Genomic DNA, 25,249 nt, shown 5'->3' on the forward strand with positions numbered 1-25,249 from the left:
CCACTGCGCCCCGCCCTCAGTGAAGCAATCTTTGTGGTGAGAAAGGGGAGGGGCTCTAGGTGGAAGACTGGCCTGGGGGACTCTTCTCCCATTGACTGGTGTTTCCTCCTTGTGCCTTTCTCCAGCTAGGGCAGACACCTAGGCCTAGGAGGCCTTGGGACTGAGAGGGGGCCTGCTCTGGGGAGGCTGAGTGGCCTAGGCAAGGGCCCAAGTAAAGGAGAAGTAGAATGACTATGCCAGCCTTATTGATGGTAAGAGAGAATATCCCACTGTGACAGCAGCTAACATCTATGTGCCCAACTGCTTTACAACGTGGGTAGCTGAAGGAGCAGATACAGACAGTTCCTATCTTGCCCAAGGTCACACAGATGCAAACTGAAGAAGCGTTCTCAAATTCAGGTTGGCCAGAAACAGATAGCACAGGGCAGCACAAGGTCTTAAGGGAACAAACTTCCTTTATCCTTTCCCTTTCATGGCCAGGGCAGCAAGATCCAGAAGACCCAGGGGAAAGAAGACCTGAAGCAAGTCTAAAGCCCTGCACCACAGAGTTCTGGCTCTTTCTTCCACTCCTGGGGCTGCAGAAATAGAATTCTTTTTGTTAGACCAATTAATTGACTAATCTTTCAAATACTCTCTCTTATTACACAGGACTATAGATTTAAGAAAATGTGGGACATAGACCTGAGGCATCACAAGACACATCCTAGAAGTATTCTTAAATAAATTCCCCAGTATTGGTGTCTTTTGTATCCTTTGTATAAAAGTGCACATAACGGTCCTCACGTGAAACAGTGGTTAAATGGACTGGGTTCATGAAGATTTAGCTATGGATAACAACCACCGTGACATGCTGGGAGATGTGATGGAAAAATCACCAGATTCTCAGATGATGCAGACCCCAGGACACGACCAGGCTCAGGGTTTCTGTCATTCAAGAGACAGATGAGGCCCAGTGCAAGTTTCTTCTAAGCAATGACTATCTTCCTGTGCCCAGGGCCCCCTGCCCCTAGAAACCTCACCATTCAGGTACCCAGCTTTGCCTTTCTAGCCTTGGAATCCAGGCTTGTCAAATCTCCTGTGATGCTGGTGTTAATCTGCCCTGCATTCTAACCTCACAACATGTGTGTGACTTTCTCAAACAGTTCCTGCATCTTTGGCTCTTTGGCTTCTAAGTGAAGGCTGAATCATGAATGATTCTCCTTCACACATCCCATTATTTTACTGAAACATTTCTCAAAGGGGAGATGAAATCTAAATTATAAGGGAAAAAAGAATCTTCCAAAACAAAGAAAAAAAATTCCTTATAAAAAATATCAGCCATTGCTTACCGCAGGGCTGCCTTAAACGGAATCAACTCAAAGGAATCTAACCCAGATCCCAGAGTTTGCTCTGCTACCTCCTTGGCCTGTAAAATAATAACAAGACAGCGACAATTAGCTTTCACAGCAGGAAAAAGTACACATATCACTGATGGAAGGGCCCTCCTAACACTTGTCCAGGATCACACCATGCCCTACAGTGTGTCCTTCCCATCTGTGTGACTACTTGGTAGGCATGAATAGATTAAAGTGAAAGTATCATGTTAAGGGAAAGAAGGGCCTGCTTTCTCCAGGCTAGGTTTACAGGACAAAACTGCATTCAGGCAGGTGTGCACTGGAACCTGACGTGCTGGATCCAGAGAAGTGACCAGCTGTGATGACAGCAGTGGAATGTGAGGTCTGTAAAAGTGCTTTCTCCTCCCCTCTTCCTTGGCTCTTGGGAAGGAACCTCTGCCCTCAAAGTTTTAGCCAGATGCTAAGAATATCCAAATAGCAAGAGTTACAAAAGATCAGTTAAAAAACAAAGACGTGAGAACTGATATTGAAGGACACCCCACTGCTTTGGATAAGCCTTCTGCATGTAGTGGCTAAAGGGCTGAGAAATCCGGAGTCAGTACCAGGGATACAAGTTCAGTGAGGAGGGGAGATGGCAAGGAGCTGGTGACTACAGCTACAGTCTCTCTGATATCTACATCATACACAACCTTTCCAATGTCAAATGGCTTCCTTCAGAAAAGGTCCTATTGGCATTTGGGAGGCATCAAGCTGACTCTTCTCATCTCCTTACTGGGTCAGATATAGGAATCCAACTCAGCAGGGCAGGTTAACCGCAAAACAGCAAGGAAGATAATGGTCAGAGAACGGGAACACATGTGCTTGTCTAGGAAAAGCAAGTCAGATTTTCTAATCTTTAGCTATTTTTTTTAAACACTGAGTTATAGGAAATCAAACTTACTGAACTTTATTAGATTTCACAGTAGAATAATCTAAAGTTGTCTTTTTGGTTTTTTTTTAGCTTTTAAAAGACTTTTGTTTAAGCTATTCAACAAAACAATGTGCTACAGAATGATTTTTCCTTAACACAACCAGATGTCTACAAAGAAGCACCAATTAGTTGTCATCCATAAGACAACAGCAGCACAGTCACAGGCAGCAGAAGCTCAGTGCTCTCAGGGCTTCTCTCTGCCTGGTGTCAAAGAGGCCCAAGCTCGCACAAAAGTGAGTACTACAAGATGTCCAAAGAAGAAACACATGGATAGAATGTTTTACATTAAAATAATAATTACAGAAAGGGAAACATGGTATTTAAATTACCTTTGTTAGACTGGAAGTTTTAGCATAACATGCAATGCCAGCCAAAACAGCCTCAATAACAGCAGCATATATCTGGGACAATAGCCTACTTTAAAAACAAAAAATAATGGTTAACATTACAGCATCATGAGGTTTTTGTCAAAAGATGCATGCACATAAATGACAGCCCCTAAGAAACTGATTTTTAAACAGAATGAAAAAAGGCAAAAATATAACCCACTGATTTCTAAACCTTTTAAAAGTCACATGCCTGGGCCAGGCATAGTGGCTCAGGCTTGTAATCCCAGCACTTTGGGAGGCTGAGATGGGCAGATCGCTTGAGCCCAGGAATTTGAGACCAGCCTGGGCAACATGACTTAACCCCATCTCGACAAAAAATAAAAATAAATAAAAATAAAATTATCCAGAAATGGTGGTGTGTGCCTGTATTCTCAGCTATTTAGGAGGCTGAGGCTGGAGGATCACTTGAGCCTGGGAGGCAGAAGAAGTTGCAGTGAGCCAAGACTGTGTCACTGTACTCCAGCCTGGGTGACAGAGTGGGACCCTGTCTCAAAAAAAAAAAAAAAGTCATATCCCTGGTTTGACTTATACTTTGCTTTTGTTAAATCACCTTAAGGAAAGTCGGCTCCTCTGAATTCTGCTCAAGAGACTGCCCCTCCCTGTTTGTAACCAAACAGAATAAAACTGTGTAGACTCCTTGACTCCTCTACGTGCAGGAACAGCTACCTACAGAGCAGGAATTCCTTCAGTGTTCTCATACCCACTTGCTGCTTTCCCAGGGACCAATCATACTGTAGTTTCATATCGTCTTTTCACTAGACCTGCTGAAGGCTGGTCTATTACTGGAACCTCCGGGTAGGAGACCTCAGCGGGAGAAGAGAGATGACCAGACTGAGGAAGGGCTGGGTTTTTCTCTGCCAGAATGGACTGCCACGAAGGTCCCTAGAAAAACCAGTCTGGTTCATTTCAGGGAACCACCTAAGGTGGTTTTTCCACCTTGGCATTTAGGACTGGATAATTCTTTGCTGTGGGGGTTTGTCCTGTGCATTGTAGGATGTTCGGCAGCACCCCTGGCTGCTAACCAGCATCCCTACCCACTAGATGTTGGTAGCATTCCAGTTGTGATAATCAAAAATTTCTCCAGACCCTGCCAAATGTTCCTGAGAGTGGGGAAAGATGGGGGAGGGAGGTACAATAGAATTGCCCTTGGTTGAGAACCACTGCCTTGGAGGAAGGAGGTGCAGGCTCTTCTTAGGACACTTACGAAGAGAAGGGGCTCATCCAAGGGTCCCTGAAAAGCCAGGAGAGGCACCTGGCAAGGAACTGACAAGGTCTCACCTAAAAATGTGTCTATTTTTAAGCCCATAAGAATCTTGTAAAGGAATCAGGTAAAGGAAGGTGATAGGAGTTTGAAAGTGGGAAAAAACACAGAAATGATTTGGTCTAATCCTCTCATCTTATAGAAGAAGCAATAAGGGCCTCTGGAAGTGGAATATGTTGTCTATTAAGTCACAGAAAATTCATGGCTGACCCAAACTCAGATCTGCTCTCAGCCTGGTGCTTTTCCACTGTGCCACATCACATTGCCACCTCCTTCAATTTCCTCCTTGGCTCCTGCACCACATGCAGGACATGACATGTCAGCTCCAAGTATCAACATATCCTGAAGACTTCTGGCCAGGCAAGGGCAGGGCAGAGGGTATACCCTGGAAGGGGCCTGGCAGAGAGATGTGAATGAGCTTGGCCCTTCCAGGTGAGACCAGAATCCTCTACACTTTGACACTAAGGGTGCATTTAAAGATGCCAAACCCAAAGACATGCAAAGATATCCCCCTCCTCAGCTGATTCAAACATCACTCAGTACCAACACTGGTCAGGCCTTCCCCTTGCTTGGTCTTCTCCTATACTGATCCTTACATAGGAGATCAATACACAAGCCACATGGCCGCTGACCCATAAAATTAAAAAGCCTGCATGGCTGTTTTTTTTTTTTTTTTTTTTTTTTTGAGATGGAGTCTTGCTCTGTCACCCAGGCTAGAGTACAGTGGTGCGACCTCAGCTCACTGCAACCTCTGCCTCCCGGGTACAAGCGATTTTCCTGCCTCAGCCTCCCGAGTAGCTGTGATTACAGGCGCCTGCCACCGCGCCTGCTAGTTTTTGTATTTTTAGTAGAGGCGGGGTTTCACCATCTTGGCCAGGTTGGTTTCGAACTCCTGACCTTGTTATCCATCTGCCTTGGCCTCCCAAAGTGCTGGGATTATAGGTTATAGGCATAAGCCACTGCACCCGGCCTCCGTTGTCACTTTCGCTTGAATCCACATGTTCCACTGGATCTGTGATTTGGCAAATCTCCCAATGTGCACCCAGTTACCACTCAATACCAGTCCCTGACATGGGGCATCAATGGATTTGGTTTAGGCAAAATGTTTAAGGGTCTAGCATAAGGATTCAGGACAGTGGCTAAGCAGCGCTGGCACAGAAGTACAAGCAGGCACAAGGTAAGACTACACCCACCAACGTGAGGAAATGGTTGACTTGTTGCTAAGGAAAGGAAACCCACAAAAGAACTGCATACACATTATGATTACAGCTTAATAATTTTTTTTAAAGCCCAGAAAGATATATACATATACATACACATACACACACACGTATACACACACACACATTTTCCTTTTTTTTTTTTTTTTGAGATAGAGTCTTGCTCTGTCACCCAGGCTAGAGTGCAGTGGCGCTATCTCGGCTCACTGCAACCTCTGTATCCCAGGTTCAAGCACTTCTCCTGCTTCAGCCTCCTGAGTAGCTGGGATTACAGGCATGTGCCACCACACTTGGCTAATTTTTGTATTTTTAGTAGAGATGGGGTTTTGCCATGTTGGCCAGGCTGGTCTTGAACTCCTGACCTCATGTGATCCACCCGCCTTGGCCTCTCAAAGTGCTGGGATTACAGGTGTGAGCCACTGCACCTGGACACACACACACATTTTTGAGACAGGAACTCACTCTGTCACCCAGGCTGCAGTGTAGTGGTGTGATCTCAGCTCACTGCAGCCTTGACCTCCCCAGGCTCAGATGATCCTCCTGCCTCAGCCTCCCAAGTAGCTGGGAATACAGGTGTGTGCCACCATGTCCAGCTAATTTTTGTAGAGACAGAGTTCCACAGGGTTTCCCAGGCTAGTCTCGAATTCCTGGGCTCAAGCCATCTGCCTGCCTTGGCCCCCCAGAGTCCTGGGATTTCAGGTGAGCCACTGCGCTCAGTCCCAGAAATATATGAATTAAGATACTAATGGGTAGTGCCAGACAGGAGGAATTATAGCTGATCTTAATTTCGTTTCTCTAATTCCATATTTTCTATAGTATGATTATATTTCTTCTATTATATTTTTCCCAATACAACTTTGTGGGCCCTGCCCTAGAAATTCTGATTGTAATCCTGGGATTGGGCCTGGAGAACCTATATTTTAAAGAGATCTTTAGATAATCCTTTGTAGCCTCTCACTGCTGGCCACAGGGAAGTGCTGATCTAGACCCCACCAAGTTAAGCTGCAGTATTTAATTAGGTAATAATAAAATTCCATTATGTCCATATTGCTGAAGGAGAATGCTTTTTGGAATTTAATAGTTTCAGCACTAATGAGTTTATTTTCTGTCTTTGGTTTCCTGCTGTATGTGAAAGAAGAGAAGTCAACACTAGGTAGACCCTTTCTGAGGTTGCACAGCCAGTGTTCACACCCTCTCACTATGTTCCATAGGCTTAAGTGTCAAATCCAGAGAAAGACACTCTTCAGACCAGTTGGGGTTTCACATGATTCTCCCAATGGATTTCAGGATGGTTTATTCTTAGAAAAGCCCTTAATTTAAAAATGCATTATATAGAAAACATATCAAGGAGAGTTACATCATAAATGCATGGGTGTGCAGGTAAGAAGTCTCTGAAATCTAGAGAGAAGAGCAGATGGCAAAGCTGGCAAGGTTCTCTGGCCTGAATTCCAAGCTGAGAGAAACTTGGGAAACAACACAGTAATGTTCATGTCATAAACCAGATGTCTTCTTCTTCTTCTTTTTTTTTACACAGTCTCCCTCTGTTGCCAAGAGTGCAGTGGTGCAATCATATAGTTCAGTGAAATCTCGACCTCCCAGGCTTAAGTGATTCTCCCACCTCAGCCTCCTGAGTAGCTGGGACCACAGGTGTGCACCACTATGCCTGGCTAATTTTTTATTTTCTGTAGAGACAGGGTCTGCTTATGTTGCCCAGGCTGGTCTCGAATTCCTGGTCTCAAGTGATCCTCCCACCTCAGCTTCCGAAAATGTTGGGATTACAGTGTGCACCACCACACCCAGCAAAAGCAGATGTCTTAATCACTGTTGATCTCAAAAGGAAGTACACAGGACAGTCACAACTGAGTAACTCAACTTTGAGAAAGAAAAAATAAAATATGAAGACTTACATTTGTTCAGTTTTCTTGGGCAGCTTGCTGTCACCACCTGTGAAAGAGGCCCACTAAGAATGTGACAAGAGCACAGGATATGCAAACACTTAACAAGGAAGCTAGAAATGCTTAATTTACCTGGAAGGCATTGTCAAGAACTACACTTTTTTTTTTTTTTTTTTGAGACACAGTTTAGCTTTGTCGCCCAGGCTGGAGTGCAGTGGCGTAATCTCGGCTCACTGCAACCTCCGCCTCCCAGGTTCAGGTGATTCTCCTGCCTCAGCCTCCTGAGTAGCTGGGATTACAGGTGCACGCCACCATGCCCCGCTAATTTTTGTATTTTCAGTAGAGATGGGGTTTTGCCATGTTGGCCAGGCTGGTCTCAAACTCCTGACCTCAAGTGATCCACCCACCTCAGCCTCCAAAGTGCTAGGATTACAGGCGTGAGCCACCATGCCCAGACTACTTTTTTCTTTTAAGTTAAATATAGTACAAACACCAACAACAGTGGAACCCGGCCATTCCCAATAGCCTCCTGAACCTTCACCCGCATTTTCCACTTTTACAACCCACTCAGCAACACCACTAAATACCAGAGATGTGTGGAATCTTAGGTTCTGGAATGTTTTTGTTTTTATTTTTAATTTTTTAAACTTCGAGACATCAGTAAACAGGCTCAGTTCTACCTCTTGCTTTATCTCCTTAATTACCTGACCCAAGTTATGCTTCTTTCCAGAGTTTCCTGGCTTATTTAATATCATCCAGAATAAAATACGGTTCCTGATGTACCCTCCTCTGTGTAGCAATGCTGAGACCTGCGTTCATTCCATAGGTTCTTTTCCATGTGTCTTTGGATACCTGCAACTTCTGGTTACCCCAGTAAGCAGGGCAGCCCCAGCAAGTCTAGCCTTTCCGGATGGCCCCACAGCATGCTCCTGCTCCTAAGTACCCTTTTATTATGGCCTCTTCTCACTTTCCTCACAAGAACAGTCCAGTGGGCACCTGGCTGAGTCATCCAAATTCCCACTGCGGACCCCACCTCTTGCTTTTTTGTTGTTGTTGTTAAGACAGAGTCTCACTCTGTTGCCCAGGCTAGAGTGCAGTGGCTCAATCTTGGCTCAGTGCAACCTCCACCTCCCAAGTTCAAGCGATTATGGTGCCTCAGCCTCCTGAGTAGCTAGGACTACAGGTGTGCACCAGCACGCCTGGCTAATTTTTGTATTTTTAGTAGAGATGGGGTTTCGCCATGTTGGCCAGGCTGGTCTCAAACTCCTGACCTTAAGTGATCTGCCTGCCTGGGCCTCCCAAAGTGCTGGGATTACAGGCGTGAGCCGCCATTCCTGGTCCCTACCTCCTGCTTTCTTAAACTAGGTCTTATTCATCTTGGCCTCCCCTGTGACACCTAGCAAAGGGTTATACACATGGTTAGACTTAATGTAGGCTGCATCAATCATCTTCCTCTTGAAACACATTCTGTGAGAAACGTGTTAGACACATCAACTATCCAGAAGTAATCAGAGAGGGAGCTGGAGGCCCACAAATTGGGTAACCTGAGCTTCCAAGCAAAGTAGTGAATTGTATGTCAAATTCTAGTTCATGGGACAGACTATTCATTAGATAAGCTGATGAGATGACAACTTATAGGGACTTACCCAAGTAAGGAACATGAGTAGCTCCAAAAAAGTATGTTCTCGAACAAGCAAGAGGTCCCTTTGGTGAGACACACTGGGCTACCTGGATGTCAGAAAAAAATAAAAATAAAAAGGGGCAATAACAGGCATGTACTAGTAGATAAACAAAAAGTATAGAGTCAATGGAAATAAATTTTCTTCTTTTTTTTTTTTTGAGACAGAGTCTTACTCTGTCATGTAGGATGGAGTGCAGTGGCGCAATCTCAGATTATTGCAACCTCCACCTCCTGGGTTCAAGTGATTCTCCTGCCTCAGCACCCCCAGCAGCTGGGAGTACAGGCACATGCCATCACACCCAGCTAATTTTTTTTTTTTTTTTTTTTTTTTTTAGTAGATACAGGGTTTTGTCATGTTGGCCAGGCTGGTCTCAAACTCCTGACCTCAGGTTATCTGCTCGCCTTGGCCTCCCAAAGTGCTGAGATTACAGGTGTGCACCACTGCACCTGGCCAGAAATAAATTTTCTTCTACAAAACAGATTTATTATTTTTTAAAGACACAGGGAAAAAGATGATCTTTAACTGTTTTTCCAAAGGTATCTTTTGGTGCGTGTGCGTGCGTGTGTGTGTGTGTGTGTGTGTGGTGTGTGTGTGTGGTGTGTGTGTGTGTGTGTGTGTGTGTGTGTGTGTGGTTTAAACCTTGGCTATATTGTGAGGGTGCTGTTGGATACTCAGTTAGCCCAGGGATGCTAGGGCAATCATGATTCAGAAGGAAAAAGGAAGCAAGGTGTTTGGGTTTTGACTGTCATTAATACTTAGTCCAGAGCTTTCACAGTGAAGCCCCTGGCTGACATGACAGGCAGAGGTGTGGGACAGCTCCAAATTCAGGAAAGGATGGTGCTATCCACATCCCCACAACCATTTGTATTTCATCTCTGTACATAGACCCTGCGGAAGAGAAAATAAGTTCCTCTAGGTTTTCAAATTTTTATTCTTCTTCCCTGTTAAGATGTTCATTGATACAGAGATAAAATAGATGTCCTTTCCTCTTCTGAAAATCCAACATCTCATGAGGGTTCCTAGAATAATAGGTATAAAATGCAAAAGTACTACCACAAGAACTAAAGGAACATTAGTAAGTACAATATACAAAAAGTAGCTAAATACAACACAAATACTCATTCCTTCTATTTTACTCAATTGTTTAAGACAACAACACTAGAATTTAAGGCATTTTTCTATAACATTGTGAATCCAAGTTACAGATTGGAAATGAGAACTTATTCTAACTAACCTATGAAAAAGTTACTAATAGTGAACATGATCAATATTGCCATGACAATGAATGAAAACTCATGGAGGTATTTCTAATTGCTGGTTGATACATATTTCCTCAATTAAAACATGTTCCTTGGATCTCCAATTTTCCCTTATTAAAGGTTTTTTTTTAAAGGTGCCAAGTGTTTGTGCTATGAATTGAGTTAAAGTCACATGGTTTAAACCCCAGATTTGAAGTGACACAGTTCTCTTTCAGTTGTGTACACTTGAGTACGTGAATCTGAAGTCTATCTCAGTCAGAAGATCAACACACCAGCACAGGTGTTGGCCAGTAGAATGGGATCTATACACAGAGTCAACATTTCTCTCAGGAAAGAACTTTGGATTGTCTTAAGTAGTTAAAATAAGTAACTGGTTAAGAGTCCAAACCTTGGTGTCATAGAGCACGACTCTTAAAAACATTTTAAGTCAGGCTGAATCAATTGTGAGCTTTCCTGGAAGACTATAAAAAAACAAGAAGAACCTCAAGACAGCTTCATTGGATGTCTGGTCTAAAGGTACCTATCCTTGTATTCAAAGGAAGATTTTGAAATAAATAAGTAACAATATATATCCAGATAATCTTACCCACAGCCTTGGTTTTAATTACCCCCTTCATACCAAGGGAATGCTCAAATGTTTACTTCTAGACAAGACTAATCCTCACAACCCTAGACTTATGTATCTAACCACTGCCGCCTCAGCTCCACTGGGGTGTCTCACAGTCATTTCAAACTCACTGTCTAAAGTGAACTTCACACACATCTAATCTGACTCTCCTCAGTGTTCCCTCTCCAGATGAATAGTTTCTTTGTCCACTCAGTACAGACATCAGAATCTTGGAGCTTCCATGGCTTTTTGTGGCTTGACAGCTCTTTTCTTTTTATCCCTAAATAGCATCCATTCACTTACTGAAAGACATCTTGGTTGCTTCTAAGTTTTGGTAATTATAAATATCCATATGCAGGTTTTTGTGTGGACATAAGTTTTTAATTCTTTGGGTAAATACCAAGAAGCGAAATTGCTGGATCTCATGGTAAGGCTATATTTAGTTTTGTAAGGAAATGCCAAACTGTCTTCCAAAGTGACTGTACCTTTTTGCATTCCCACCGGCAATAAATCAGAGTTCCTGTTGCTCCATATCCTCACCAGCATTTGTTGTTGTCAGTCTTCTGAATTTTAGCCATTCTAATAGGCGTGTAATGGACATCTAAATTATTGCTCCAAACATTTCCTAGCTGGCTCTCAGTCAGCCCAGGATGATAAGAAATTCACGACTCAGAAGGAAAAAGGAAGCAATGTGTTTCGGTTCAAACATTTCCTAGCTGGCTTTCCCTGGAGTTTTCAAGTCTATGAGATCCTCAAAAGCAAAGATCATGACTATCCCTTCATCTAGCACAGTGACTGGCATTTACCAGACATTCAACAAGGATTACTGACTTAATGAGTGAAAACTCTTTGGCTTTGGAGTGATACAGACCTGAGAGCAGAAATTGCTTTTATAATACAATCTATAATGTGGATATACACTGGGTGGTTTTTTATTTTTATTTTTTTGGCAACTTTTGAGATAAAACCATTTTAAAGTATATAATTCTGTGGTACACTGCCTTGATCATTTTGTTCTCTTCCCTTCCTGATGTTCCAAGATTCCTTCTTTTATCATTTCCTCTCTGTTTAGACCAAATTTCTTTAAGTTATTCTTTTAGGTAGGTCTTCCAGCAACAAATTCTTGTAGTTTTCCTTCATCTGTGAATGTCTTGATTTTCCCTTAATTCTAGAAGGATATTTTTGTTAGATACAGATTTCTAGGTTGACAACTCTTCTCTTTCAGCATTTGAAATATAGGTGCCACTTCCTTCTGGCCTTCATGGTTTCTGATGAGAAAGAAATATAACTTTCACTCAAAAATTGTTGGCCGGGCATGGTGGGTCACGCCTGTAATCCTAGCACTTTGGGAGGTCGAGGCGGGTGGATCACCTGAGGTCAGGAGTTCGAGACCAGCCTGGCCAACATAGTGAAACCCTGTCGCTACTAAAAATACAAAAATTAGCCAGGTGTGGTGGTGGGCACCTGTAATCCCAACTCCTTGGGAGGCTGAGGCAGGAGAATAGCTTGAACCCAGGAGGTGGAGGTTGCAGTGAGCCGAGATCATGCCACTGCACTCCAGTCTGGGTGACAAGAGCAAAACTCCGTCTCAAAAAAAAAAAAAAAAAAAAAAAAATTGTCTTCCCCCTATGGGTAAGGTGCTATTTCTTTCTGGCTGTTTTCAAAATTTTTTGTTTGGGCTGAGCGTGGTGGCTCATGCCTGTTATCTCAGCACTTTAAGAGGCCAAGGCAGGTGCATCACTTGAGGTCAGGAGTTCAAGACCAGCCTGGCCAACATGGCAAAACCCTGTCTCTACTAAAAATACAAAAATTAGCCAGGCATGGTGGTGCGCACTTGTAGTCCCAGCTACTTAGGAGGCTGAGGCATGAGAATTGCTTGAACCCAGGAGGCGGAGATTGCAGTGAGTCAAGATTGAGCCACTGCACTCCAGCCTGGGTGACAGAGCGAGACCCCATTTCAAAAAAAAATATTTTTTGTCTGTAGTTTTCAACAATTTGACTTTGATGTGTATTGGTGTGGGTATTTTGGGGTTTAATCCTGTTTGAGGTTCACTCAGCTTCTTGATTTTGCAGATTCACAGTTTTGCGGTTTTTTTTTTTTTTTTTTTGCCAAATTTGGGGGAATTTCAACCTTTATTTCTTCATTTTTAAAGTCTCATCTTCGTTCTCCTCTCCTTCTGGTACTCCAACAATATGAATATTTGGATTTTTTGTGAGAGTCCCACAGCTCTCTGAGGTTCTGTTCAGTTTTTTTTTTCAGTCTATTTTCTGTTGTTCAGATGGGTGATTTCTATTGTTCTATCTTCAAGTTCATTGATTCTTTATTCTCTCATTTCTGTTTTGCCACTGAGCCCATTCACTGAGTTTTTAACTTTGACTACTGTTATTTATTTATTTTTGAGATGGAGTTTCGCTCTTCTCTCCCAGGCTAGAGTGCAATGGTGCAACCTTGGCTCACTGCAGCCTCTGCCACCCAGGTTCAAGTGATTCTCCTGCCTCAGCCTCCCGAGCAGCTGGGATTTTACAAGCGCCTGCCACCACGCCTGGCTAATTTTTCTATTTTTAGTAGAGACGGGGTTTCGCCATGTTGGCCAGGCTGGTCTTGAACTCCTGACCTCAGGTAATCCGGCCTCCCAAAGTGCAGGGATTAAAGTTGTAAGCCACCGCGCCTGGTCTATTTTTACTTTAAAAATCTCAATTTGGTTTTCCTTTTTCTTTTTTTTTTTTTTGAGATGGAGTCTCGCTCTGTCGCCCAGGCTGGAGGCAGTGGCACGATCTCGGCTCACTGCAAGCTCCGCCTCCCGGGTTCACACCGTTCTCCTGCCTCAGCCTCCCAAGTAGCTGGGACTACAGGAGCCTGCCACCACACCCAGCTAATTTTTTCTATTTTTAGTAGAGATGGGGTTTCACCATGTTAACCAGGATGGTCTCGATTTCCTGACCTCGTGATCTGCCCACCTCGGCTTCTCTAAGTGCTGGGATTACAGGCGTGAGCCACCACGCCTGGCCTCAATTTGGTTTTTCTACACATCTTCTATTTCTTTGTTGAAACTTTCTATCATTTACTCCAAGGGTATTTGTAGTTGCTCACTGAAGTTGTTTTTTTTTTTTGAGACGGAGTCTTGCTCTGCTGCCCAGGCTGGAGTGCAGTGGCGTCATCTTGGCTCACTGCAACCTCCGCCTTCCAAGTTCAAGCACTTCTCCTGCCTCACTCTCCCAAGTAGCTGGGACTACAGGCACGTGCCACCACACCCAGGGTTTTTTTTTTTGTTTTTTGTTTTTGGTATTTTTAGTAGAGACCAGGTTTCACTGTGTTAGCCAGGATGGTCTTGATCTCCTGACCTCGTGAAGTATTTTTATGATGGTTGCTCTAAAATCCTTGTCAGTTATTCTCACATCTGTGTTCTGTTAGTGCGGGCACTGATGACTGTCTTTTCTCATTGAGTTTGAGATCTCTAGTGATTTTTCAATTGAAACATGGACATTTTTAGTGGTTTCCCTGGAGTTTGTGATATAAATAAATAACTAATCGAAGTCCACCTTCAAATTACACTCTATCCCTTTGTGTGTAGTGCATAAACCTTGTGTCAGAGTACTCCCATGTCCTCCCTCCTGTGTCTTATTACATTGCTGCCACTCATTCATCTACATGCTGTAATCACCTATACAGTTACTATTATTAGAGAGTTATCTTTTAGATTAGCAATAAGAAAAATAAAATGTTTCATTTTATCTTCATTTATTCCTTCTTTGATGCTCTTCCTTTATGTGGATCCAAGCTTCTGATATATATATATAATATATAACATATATAATACATATTATATATTACGTTACATATAATTAAAATATATAATATATGCACACATACATAGTGTATATATAATAATATATACACACATACATACATACATACACACACACATACATAAAGAACACTTAACATTTCTTACAGGACAGATCTGCTAGTGATAAATTCAATTTTTTTGTTTGAGAAAGTATTTCTCTTTTGTTTCCTCCTTTTTCTTTTGAAGGATAATTTTGTTGGATATAAAATGTGGTTTGGTTGGTGTGCTTTTTCATTCAACACTTTAAAATATCATTTCACTCTTTTCTTGTTTGTATGGTTTCTGACAAGAAATCCACTGGAATTTTCATCCTTGTTCCTCTATAGGTAAGGTGTTTTATTTCCCCTTTTGGCATTTTAAGAGATTTTCTCTTTGTCTTTGATCTTCTGAAGTTTGAATAGGATAGGCCTACGCATAGATATTTTGGGATTTATCCTGCTTGGTGTTCTCTAAGCTTCCTGGGTCTGTGGTTTTGTGTCTTTGTCATGAATTTTGGAAAATTCTTGGCCATGACTACTTCAAGTACTTCTTCCGTTTCCTTCTCTTTCTTCTTCAGGTATTCCCAGTACATGCACATTATACCTTTTGAAATTGTCCCAGGGTTCTTGGATGATTTTTTTTTTTTTTTTTTTTCTGAGACGGAGTTTTGCTCTTGTTGCCTAGGCTGGAGTGCAATGGTGCGATCTCAGCTCACTGCAACCTCCGCCTCCTGGGTTCAAGTGATTCTCCCACCTCAGCCTCCCTAGCAGCTGGGATAACAGGCGCCTGCCACCACACCCAGCTAATTTTTTGTATTTTTAGTAGAGATGGGGTTTCACTATATTGACCAGGCTGGTCTCGAACTCCTGACCTCAGGCAATCCACCTGCCTCTGCCTCCTGAAGTGCTGGGATTACAGGTGTGAGCCACTGTGCCCGGCTGGTTCTTGGATGATTTTTTTTCTCTCTCATTGTTTTCTTCTCTTCACACTCCTGTTCGGGAATTTTCTATTGACCAATGTCACGCTTACTGATTCCTTCCATGGATATGTCTGCTCTACTGATAAGCCCATTAAAGGTATGCTTTGCTTCTATTACAGTGCTTTTGAATCCTAGAATTTCCTTTTGATTCTATCTTCAAGTTTCCACCTCCCTGTTTACACCATTCATCTCTTCTTACATGTTGCCTATGTGTTCCATTAGAGCCTTTAACATTAATCATAGTTATTTTTAATAATCTGTATATTACAAAATATGAGTCATATCTGAGTCTGGTTCTGATAGTTGCACTGTCTCTTCAAATAGTGTTTTTTCTTGCCTTTTAGCATGCTTTGTAATTTTTTGTTGAAAGCCAAAAATGATGTATCAGGTAACAGGAACTGAAGAAACAGACTTTTAATGTGGGATTTTATGTTAATCTGGCTGGGAGTTAGGTTCTATTTAATGTTTTCTGAAGCTGTAGGTGCCAGGGACTTCAAATCCCTCTAGTATTCTTCTGTTTTTCTTCCCCATTTTTCTTCTTTGGGTTCCCTGTGAACTCCATCTTAGATGTACCTTGCAGCTCTGTCAGCAGTAACCCCCTATTATATTGTAGACCTCTGCTAAGGTTAATGGGGGAGGGAAACATTCTATGATTTTACGGTTAAATTTCAGTCTTTTAGCAGGCCTGTGTCTCCAGGCTGTGACCATCAAAAGTGTTTCTTAGCTATTTCCCCCTCTCCTAGGGAAGACAGGAAGCCTACAGTGGCATGTGCCTGTGGTCCCAACTATTCAGGAGGCTGAGGTGGGAGGATCACCTGAGCCTGGGAGGTCAAGGCTGCAGTGAGCCAAGGCTGTGCCACTGCACTCTAGCCTGGGTGACAGAGTGAGACCCTGTCTCAAAAAATAAACAAACAAACAAAAAAACTAGTACCTACTAACCACAGCTTTCCTGATTGCCAGAGACATTTTGAAAATACTCAAAATTCCACTGAGATAGCATAGACTTTCACAATCTAAGTCTCATATTTAGGTCTAATGTTTTCTTTAAAAGAATGTAGCAGACAATCTGCCACCAAATGCAAAAATCTTCTCTCTGGCACTCTCAATAAACAATGATCATCAAGGTTGGCTTCTGTCCTTAAATGTAACAGTCAAGGCATAACAAACAAACTTAGGCTTGGAATAACTATCTTCAAATTATTTTGAATTTTAAAAATTCTATTGACAATATTACTCTGACAACTTAAAGACTGGTTTGTGAAACTATGTTCTTAACCTTTTTCCTTCAAGTATTTCAAAATTAAATGTGATGTTTTCAAATCATACCTAGTACCTATAAAAAAAAGTACAAACAGTTTCTAATCACTTCTTTTCACTCTAGAACAACTTCAAATTCAGGGTTAAATCAACACACTAACTGGAAAAGGTTCTTTTTGTCTAGCTCCCCCCACCCACCCCACCCCCGCAACTTGATAATAAAACTAATCAAGCACCAGGCAGTCCAGCCACTTACCATGTGCTTGGCAAAGCTCCCGCCGGGACCAGTGCTTCGTACCAGATGTCCTTCAGAAGGGAAGTTAAAGTTGCCAGCATTCAGGTTTTCTCGTGTGGAGTGATTACCAAAGAGAACAAATGGCTGCCGGTTAGGGCTAGAGAGGGAAGTCAAAAACATGTGATTAGAAAAGAGTTCCTGGCCAAGGCAACCTTCCATGACCTTAATAAGTCCTCAGGCTTTTCTGAGGGACACTTGCGGCCTGAGCAAAGCGGTCAGTCAGTACAGTCGACTGAATATCCTTGGCTGGTTGGAAACGGATGCCAGCTGTCTCCCTACTGACCCACAGGGATCAGTTAACATTTAGGGACATAACTAAAGTCAAGCTAGGTTTGTATTTTCAGCATGTCCCACTTTTTGAGGAATAAGTTCTATAAGTTTGCTGTCCATGATACAGTGATAGAGCAAAACTCCAGTATTATAAAATAGAATTTTAATAGAAATATGAGTCTTAAAGGATGACAGTTATGATACTTGGACTAGACAGACAATAGGGCAGTCACCAATTCCTGAGTAACTTTCAATAGGGAAGGAGCACAGGAGGGTTGCAAATTTTCTCAATACCACACATACCTGGCTCTGTACCCACCCCCTTCCTCCCTGTCCTCTTGGCTGAACTTTTCCTCTCCCCTACTTTCTGCTCACTCCTCAGCCCACTCTAATCAGCCTCCTCAGTCATTTCACCCAGAGAGTTCTTGCCAAAGTCACCAAGTGACTTTCATGTAGCATACAGCAAATCCAACAGATAGTCTTCAGGTCTTCCTTCCTTCCTTGGTCTCTGAGAAGCACTTGACTCCCTCCACCCTCCAATGCAAGAACTGCAGTGCAAGACTGCACTCCCCTCAGTCTCCCCAGTCAGTCACCCTCCTCTTCCACCTGGTCTCCGAATAGTCCCAGGGTTTACCTGCAGCTTGCTGCTCCCTCCTCTCCTCTGTGATGATGTTCCCTATGTCTGCTCCCCTTCCAGTTCTTGCAGGAAATAAATGGCATCACAATCCACCCAGGTACCCAGCCATCTGAAAGGCCTCCTTGACTTCTGCTTCCTCCGCCTTCAAATCTAATTAACCTTCTCAAAAGCCTTCCTATTTAACCATTTTCTTCCATCTTCATGGCCACAACCTTAGTCCATGCTGCCATGATTTCTTCCCTGGACAACTGCAACACTTCCTCACTGTTTCCCTGTTTCCATTCTTGCCTTCCTATAATGGATTCTCTACATTGCAGTGATGATAATATATATACATATTTTTTTGAGACGGAGTCTTGCTCTGTCGCCCAGGCTGGAGTGCAGTGGCGCGATCTCGGCTCACTGCAAGCTCCACCTCCCAGGTTCACGCCATTCTCCTGCCTCAGCCTCCCGAGTAGCTGGGACTACAGGCACCCGCCACCATGCCTGGCTAATTTTTTGTATTTTTAGTGGAGATGGGGTTTCACCGTGTTAGCCAGGATGGTCTCGATCTCCTGACATCGTGATCCACCCACCTCGGCCTCCCAGATGATAATCTTTTAAATGTGCCAATTTACTGCCTTTATGTTATTTTCTGGAGAAGGGCCACAATCTTGAACATGGCTAAAGAGAACTTGTATGATCTGGTGAGCTTTCTCAGCTCCATAGAAGGCCACTCAACTCCAACTTCAATACTCCAGCCAAGATAATTTTCTTTGATATCCCTTATGTTCTTGTCTCAGGGTCTCTGCTCTTCCTCCTACTCCCAGTTATCTCTGTTCATTATTCAGCTCTCTCCTGGAGGGGGCTGGGCTCTCCTGTGATGGGCTTCAAAGTACTATGCTCTTTTCTCCTTCATGGCACCAATCAGAGTTGGTAATAACAGATTTCTTTGTTAAGATGTTTGATTAATGTCTTTTTCTCCACTACCCTATAAACTTTATGAGGGCAGTAATCATATTTGCTTCCTTTTTTTAAACCATGAATCTCTCTTGATTGGTATGTCGTAGTTCCCAGTGAATATTTGATGACTCTATCCTCTATCTTCTTCCTAAATTGCCCTCAGTGAGCGCCATGTAAAGAATTCTTTGCATTTCTTTTCACTACTCTTAAAAATACTACCTTAAGCTACAGGCAAACAAGGCTTTTAAAAGTAAGCATGGCTGATTTTTTTTCTGAAGCTTAATTCAAGCTAGGTGACACTTTGGGCAGAAAAAGATGACTCTGAGTCCTAGCCAGGGTACTTTGTTTCACTATTAGATTGGATTGGAATTGGGGGAAGAAAAGAGAGAAGAAATGTCCTCTCTATCCATCAGAGGAAGTATCTCCTGCTGATCATGACAAAAGAGATGTGGGAGAAAACACTTTCGAACCCTCATTGAACCCATCTTCGTGGGGCTGGACCTTCACACCTGATCCCTTTTACTGCCTGCAAGCCACTGTTGCTCCCCTGCCCAGCCCTCGGACTATGCATATGTCACATGCATAATTTGCAAATGGTTTCTCCCATTCTGAGGATTCTCTGTGTACTCTGATGATTATTTCTATTGCTGTGCAGAAGCATGTTCATTTAGTTAGGTCCCATTTATTTATTTTCATTTGCTTCCTGTCATTTTCCTGAGCCAGGAATGAAATTAAAAATTCCTTTCTTTAGATTTTAGCAGACAACAGTGATTTATTTATTTATTTAGAGACAGAGTTTCACTCTTGTTGCCCAGGCTGAAGTACAATGGCACGATCTCGGCTCACTGCAACCTCCGCCTCCCAGGTTCAAGTGATTCTCCTGTCTCAGCCTCCCGAGTAGCTGGGATTACAGGCGCATGCCACCACACCTGGCTAATTTTTGTATTTTTAGTAGAGATGGTCAGCCTGGTCTCGAACTCCTGACCTCAGGTGATCTGCCCACCTTGGCCTCCCAAAATGCTGGGATTACAGGCATGAGCCACCTGGCTGACAACAGTGTTTTAAAAGCTAGTTTACTATAAAATAATAAAATAAAAATGAAAGCAGAGAAACAGACACATTTACAGAGTACAGATTTCTTACCCTGTGATAACTAAAGTCAACCCATATTTTCCTGACTCTAGCTTCTGAACTTGAATGCACCCCCACAGCCAACCCCTTTGCCACCTCCATTTTCTCTATCACCATTCGCCCTTCTTCCCCAAGAAAGAAACTTACCTGTTTTCAGTTATATGGCTAGAGATCATTCCATGACTGAAATAACTTCTGAATGGCTAAAAAGAAGCCAACATTGTATATATTAAGAACACAATTTGGTAAAACAGTCATAAAACCCCTCACATATGTATGTATGTACACACATGCTTCAGGAGAGTGCACAGCGTGTGTGTGTGTGTGAGTGTGTGTGTGTGTGTGTGTGTGTGTGTGACAGAGAGAGTTACAGAAAGGGAGAGATGTTTGTAGATTATTATAAGAACATGGAAAGATGTGTATGGTTAATAGCAATATGAATTTTAGGAATAAGTGGCAAACAAAATAATACCAAAAAAGAAAAAAAGACAAAAACCTGCAAAAAGGAAAATAAAGAAAAAAATCCTTTTAATGTACAGTGTTTACTGTAAGAAAATTGGACCAATCACCATCTATGGTCCAAGTTGCTAATCACGTGGAGATTTTTTTTTAAAAAATTTCTTCTACATTTCCAATACATTAATATATACAAATTCTGCTGTGCTAATCCAAGGAATTTTGAAATATACTGATGGAAGTTTCCTGGGAAATCAATGAAATAAGTCTCAGCTTTTGGATGCATAGTGTGAGGCTAAACACTAATCAAAACTTAACATGCATGCTCTCATGTCCAAAGGATCCAAAAATTCAAATGGTAATTTTAATCCCACTAAATAATATTTACTGTTTTTTTTCTGATTAATATATGTTCATTGTAGAAGACAATAAAAACCACCTATAATGTCTAAAAACTATCAACATTTTGGTAAATTTTCTTCAAATCTTTTCTCTATGGTACATCATAGATAATATATGATTGCACTAAACTTTATTAAATAGTCTTCTGTTCATGGAAATTTATATTGTTATTAATTCTTCAATATAATGGAAAAAATACACACACATACACACACACACACACACACACACACACACACACCTCTCATGTAGTGAACTTAATAAATTTAATCTGCAGCTCTGATGATTTCCTTAAGGCAGATCTGGAAATGAAATCATAGAATAAAAAGGCAGAACTATGTTGCCAAATTGTTTTTTAAGAAAGTTCTATCCATGTACATGTCTACCTACAATATGAGTGTGCTTGTCTCATGGTCTCCTCATAAGCACTGCCTATGAAATGGTTTCAATATATCTGCCAAGTTGAAAAATGAAAAATGGGACCTCATTGTTTGTTGTCTTCTTTTATACCCCTTGGCATTTTTAATGAAGTAGAATATTTTAGACATGTTCAGTGGCCATTTGGATTTCCCTTCATTAGTTAACAGTTTATTTACACTTTCCGGATATTTATCAATTGGAGTGTTTATTTATTTATTTATTGAGGCAGAGTTTGCTCTTGTTGCCCAGGCTGGAGTGCAGTGGCATGATTTCAGCTCACTGCAACTTTCGCCTCCCAGGTTCAAGCAATTCTCCTGCCTTAGCCTCCCAAGTAGCTGGGATTACAGGTGTGCATCACCACAGCCGGCTAATTTTGCGTTTTTAGTAGAGACGGGGTTTCACTATGTTAGTCAGGTTGGTCTTGAACTCCTGACCTCAAGTGATCCACCCCGCCTGGCTCAATTGGAGTTCTGATGTTTGTCTTACTGATCTGTAAAAACTATAGATTAACATTATACTTAAAATTTATCGTGGGCTTACCATGTGACTGTGATAGGCACTTATCATCTCAAGCAATCCTAATAACAACCTATGAGCTTCATTCTATCATTTCCTCTCTAGAGATGAGTTGACAAAGATACAAAAGTTAATTTACTTGTCCAAGGTCACAGAGCTAGTGAACTGTATAGCTGGGATTCTAACTTGGTAATGATTTGAGGGAAAAGATAAAAGTAGATCCATATCTCACAACATATTCCCACGAATTACATTTGGATTAGGGATCTAAATGTAAAAATTCAAGCCATACAAGTGCTAGAGGGTAACTTTCAATTACAGCCTTTCCCTATATAATGGACTCAAAATCCAGAGGCAATGAAAGAAAAGGCAGATCAATTTACATAAAAACAAAAATGTTTGCATGGCAAGAAAAAAACCCATTATAAACAAACCAACTGACAAATACGGAAAAAGTATTTGGAGTATATACTAGAGACAAAATGCTAATAGCCCAATTATATAACAAACTCTTAAAAACCAGGGGACACGGGAGGCGGAGGTTGTAGTGAGCCGAGATTGCGCCACTGCACTCCAGCCTGGTGACAGAGCGACACTCCATCCCAAAAAAAAAGCCAGGGGACAAAAAACCCTCCTAAAACCTATGCTCTATAGTTCAGTTAGTAACTGTACTAATATTAAAATGGAAAAACAATATGTAAACAAAATATAAAATGGTCATCAAACATATGAGGGAATGTTCAAACTTACTAATACAGAAATGTAAATTAAAACAATACCGATATACTATTTTTCATCTGTGAGACTGAAAATTTTTAAAGTATGACAATACATTCTATTGGTGAAGTTGTGCAGCAACAGGCATTCATATAGTGCTGGTGGGAATGCAGACTGGTACAACCCTTCTGAAGGGGACTTTGGCAATAACTAACAACATGACATATGCACTCACCTTTTGACCCAGCAATCCCATCACTAGGTACGTATATATACCTCCAACAATTGGAACATACATAAGCGCTGAGTTATTTACTATGGCTCTGTTTGTAATGGCAAAATATTAGAAACAACCTCATTATGTGCACATACAAGAGGGGCTGAATAAATTAAGACAAATCCACAAAATGGAGTACTATGAATTGTAACAAAGATCCCAATGAACTGACTTGAATATGTTTACTTTGTTAAGAAAACAAAGAAAAAAAAAAGGACTGTGAGAGAGTTCCAGGATATACTGTTAAGTGGAAATGACTATATGCTACTCTTCAATGTTAGAAAGGTGAGAATATGAGAAAACGCACATGTATTTGCTCATTTGTGCAAATGAAATAGAAAAGGTAAATGAGAAACTCAAGAGGTTTGTTACCTACTGACAATGGAGTGGGGAAAATGGGTGGAAAGAAGAAGGCAATAAGAAAAGAGTAACAGGAAACGACAGTGACACTTCTGAGTATACCTTGTGGAATCTCTTTCACTCTTAGAATCATAGTAATAGAAGAAGAAAAAAGAACTCCCCAAACTGAAAAGGATAGACCACTGGAACAACTTCAAGTGGTCTAATGTAGAAGCAAATGGAGTCCCTCAAGGAAAGAAGAGAGGTTTGGAAAAGAAAAAACATTTGAAGAGTTAACAGCTAAACACTTTCCAAACTTAAAGAAAACTATAAATCTACAGACCTAGGAAGCTCAACAAAATCCAAGCACAAGAAACATGAAGAAAACTACAGCAAGACATACCATAATCAAACTACTCAAAATCAGTAATAAAGAGAAAATCTTAAAAGCTGCCAGAGGGGGGGAAAAAAGGCCTGCTTATATTCAGAGATTAGAATAAAAGACTATGCTATGTACAAAGATTAGGATGAAGGACTTCTCATCAGAAATAATGCAAGCAAGAAGACACTGAAGCAAGATCTTTCAAGTATCAAAAGGTAAAAACTGTCAATCTAGAATCTAGACATGGCAAAAATATATTTCAAAAATGAAGGCGAAATAAAGATTTTTTTCCAGACATTCAAAAGCTGCAAGAATTTATCATCAGAAGATTAATACCACAAAAAAATATTAAAGACCAACCTTCAAGGAGAAGGATGCCAAGGGGAAGTCTGGGTCTACACAAAGGAATGAAGAGCACCAGAGAGAGCAACAACATGGGCAAATATATTACACTTGACCTTAGCCAAAAGGCTGAGAAGCGATACACTGGCAAATATATAAGACTTTTCCCCTATTATTTAAATCTTTAAGAAAGGTAATTGATTGTTTAAGGAAACATAAGAGCATTGTATTGTGGGGTTTATAAAATATGTAAAGGTAGCCGGATGCGATGGCTCACGCCTGTAATCTCAGCACTTTGCGGGGCTGAGGCGGGCGATTGAGATCAGGAGTTCGAGACCAGCCTGGTCAACATGGTAAAACCCATCTCTACTAAAAATACAAAAATTAGCTGGGCATGGTGGTGTGTGCCAGTAATCCCAGCTACTTGGGAGGCTGAGGCAGGAGAATTGCTTGAACCCTGGAGGAAGAGGTTGCAGTGCACCGAGATCATGCCACTGCACTCCAGCCTGGGCGACAGAGTGAGACTCCATTTCAAAGGTAAAATGCGTAACAACAAAGATCAATTCCAGCTCCATACCATCAGCAGGAGGGCTTGCTCTGAGCCACAGGGGAGCACAGGAGAGTTGAGGGCTGCAGTGAGTGCCCAAGAAGGCTAGAATGCTAGCTTAGAAGGATTCCTTGGATCCTTCCTGGTGATTAGTTTTTGAGGCTGTCCTGTGTCTTGGTTGTCAATCTAGATACTTCAGGTTTACTCATGAGCCTAGTAACTGCTGACTAGCGTCATCTGCTTGGAAAGACATCTTGGCATTCATTATCTGGAGGTTATACTGACAAAGGTGTGCTACTCACATGTGGATAATTATTCCTACGTCTATTAACTGGTGCCCAGTAGAATTCCTGGCACCACCACACTGCAAAGCAAAAATTCTTCTAATGGAGAAGCTGGCACAAAATAAAAGACAACTTTTTATAAAGGGTTGGCATGGGGGGGAACTACTTTATGGTATACAACACAGCTTAAAGAAATGACAAATTAGAATTGATAGTGTTGTATTTTGAAAAAAATTTAATAAAAAATTAAAACAATAAATAAATTAACCATTTTATTCTTCCTCTTTGACCCTTCCCTTACATACCTCACCCGCCTGAGATTCTGAAAGTTCTAGCAGGAAAGGAATTTCTGTGTCAAAATTAGCGAAGAAGCTAGTCCACTGATGTTCAAAAGCCACCAAATCCTGGGAAAAAAAGGAAAAAGATAACGTGTTTGGTCATATAAAGGAGGTATTTTAGAAAACGAGAATTATGAAACTGTAACTTATCTCAAAACACCAGACCATTTATATATGTTATTTTAAAAGGTAGTAGCAAACTACTAGTACATGCTACTCCTATGGATGAATCTCAAAAACATTATACCAAATGAAAAAGCTAGATGTAAAAAGC

General features: G+C 41.6%; 1 protein-coding gene across 3 annotated transcripts in view; it reads right to left on the reverse strand.

Moving 5' to 3' along the window:
* DNAAF9 (dynein axonemal assembly factor 9) overlaps positions 1 to 25,249 on the reverse strand; it is a 160,517-nt gene that overhangs the window by 76,499 nt on the left and 58,769 nt on the right. For 2 of the 3 annotated variants that reach the window (XM_003821307.6, XM_063601022.1), the window contains 7 exons: positions 24,943 to 25,041; positions 20,103 to 20,158; positions 16,937 to 17,072; positions 8,716 to 8,797; positions 7,082 to 7,118; positions 2,634 to 2,721; positions 1,329 to 1,405 (listed from right to left, as the gene is read on the reverse strand). In XM_003821307.6, the coding sequence (XP_003821355.1) occupies positions 1,329 to 1,405; positions 2,634 to 2,721; positions 7,082 to 7,118; positions 8,716 to 8,797; positions 16,937 to 17,072; positions 20,103 to 20,158; positions 24,943 to 25,041 (575 nt within the window). The remainder of the gene's footprint in view (positions 1 to 1,328; positions 1,406 to 2,633; positions 2,722 to 7,081; positions 7,119 to 8,715; positions 8,798 to 16,936; positions 17,073 to 20,102; positions 20,159 to 24,942; positions 25,042 to 25,249) is intronic. The other variant, XM_008974784.5, reaches the window with a different exon arrangement.

Source organism: Pan paniscus, chromosome 21 (genome assembly GCF_029289425.2).
Source record: "Pan paniscus chromosome 21, NHGRI_mPanPan1-v2.0_pri, whole genome shotgun sequence".
NCBI lineage: Eukaryota > Metazoa > Chordata > Mammalia > Primates > Hominidae > Pan > Pan paniscus.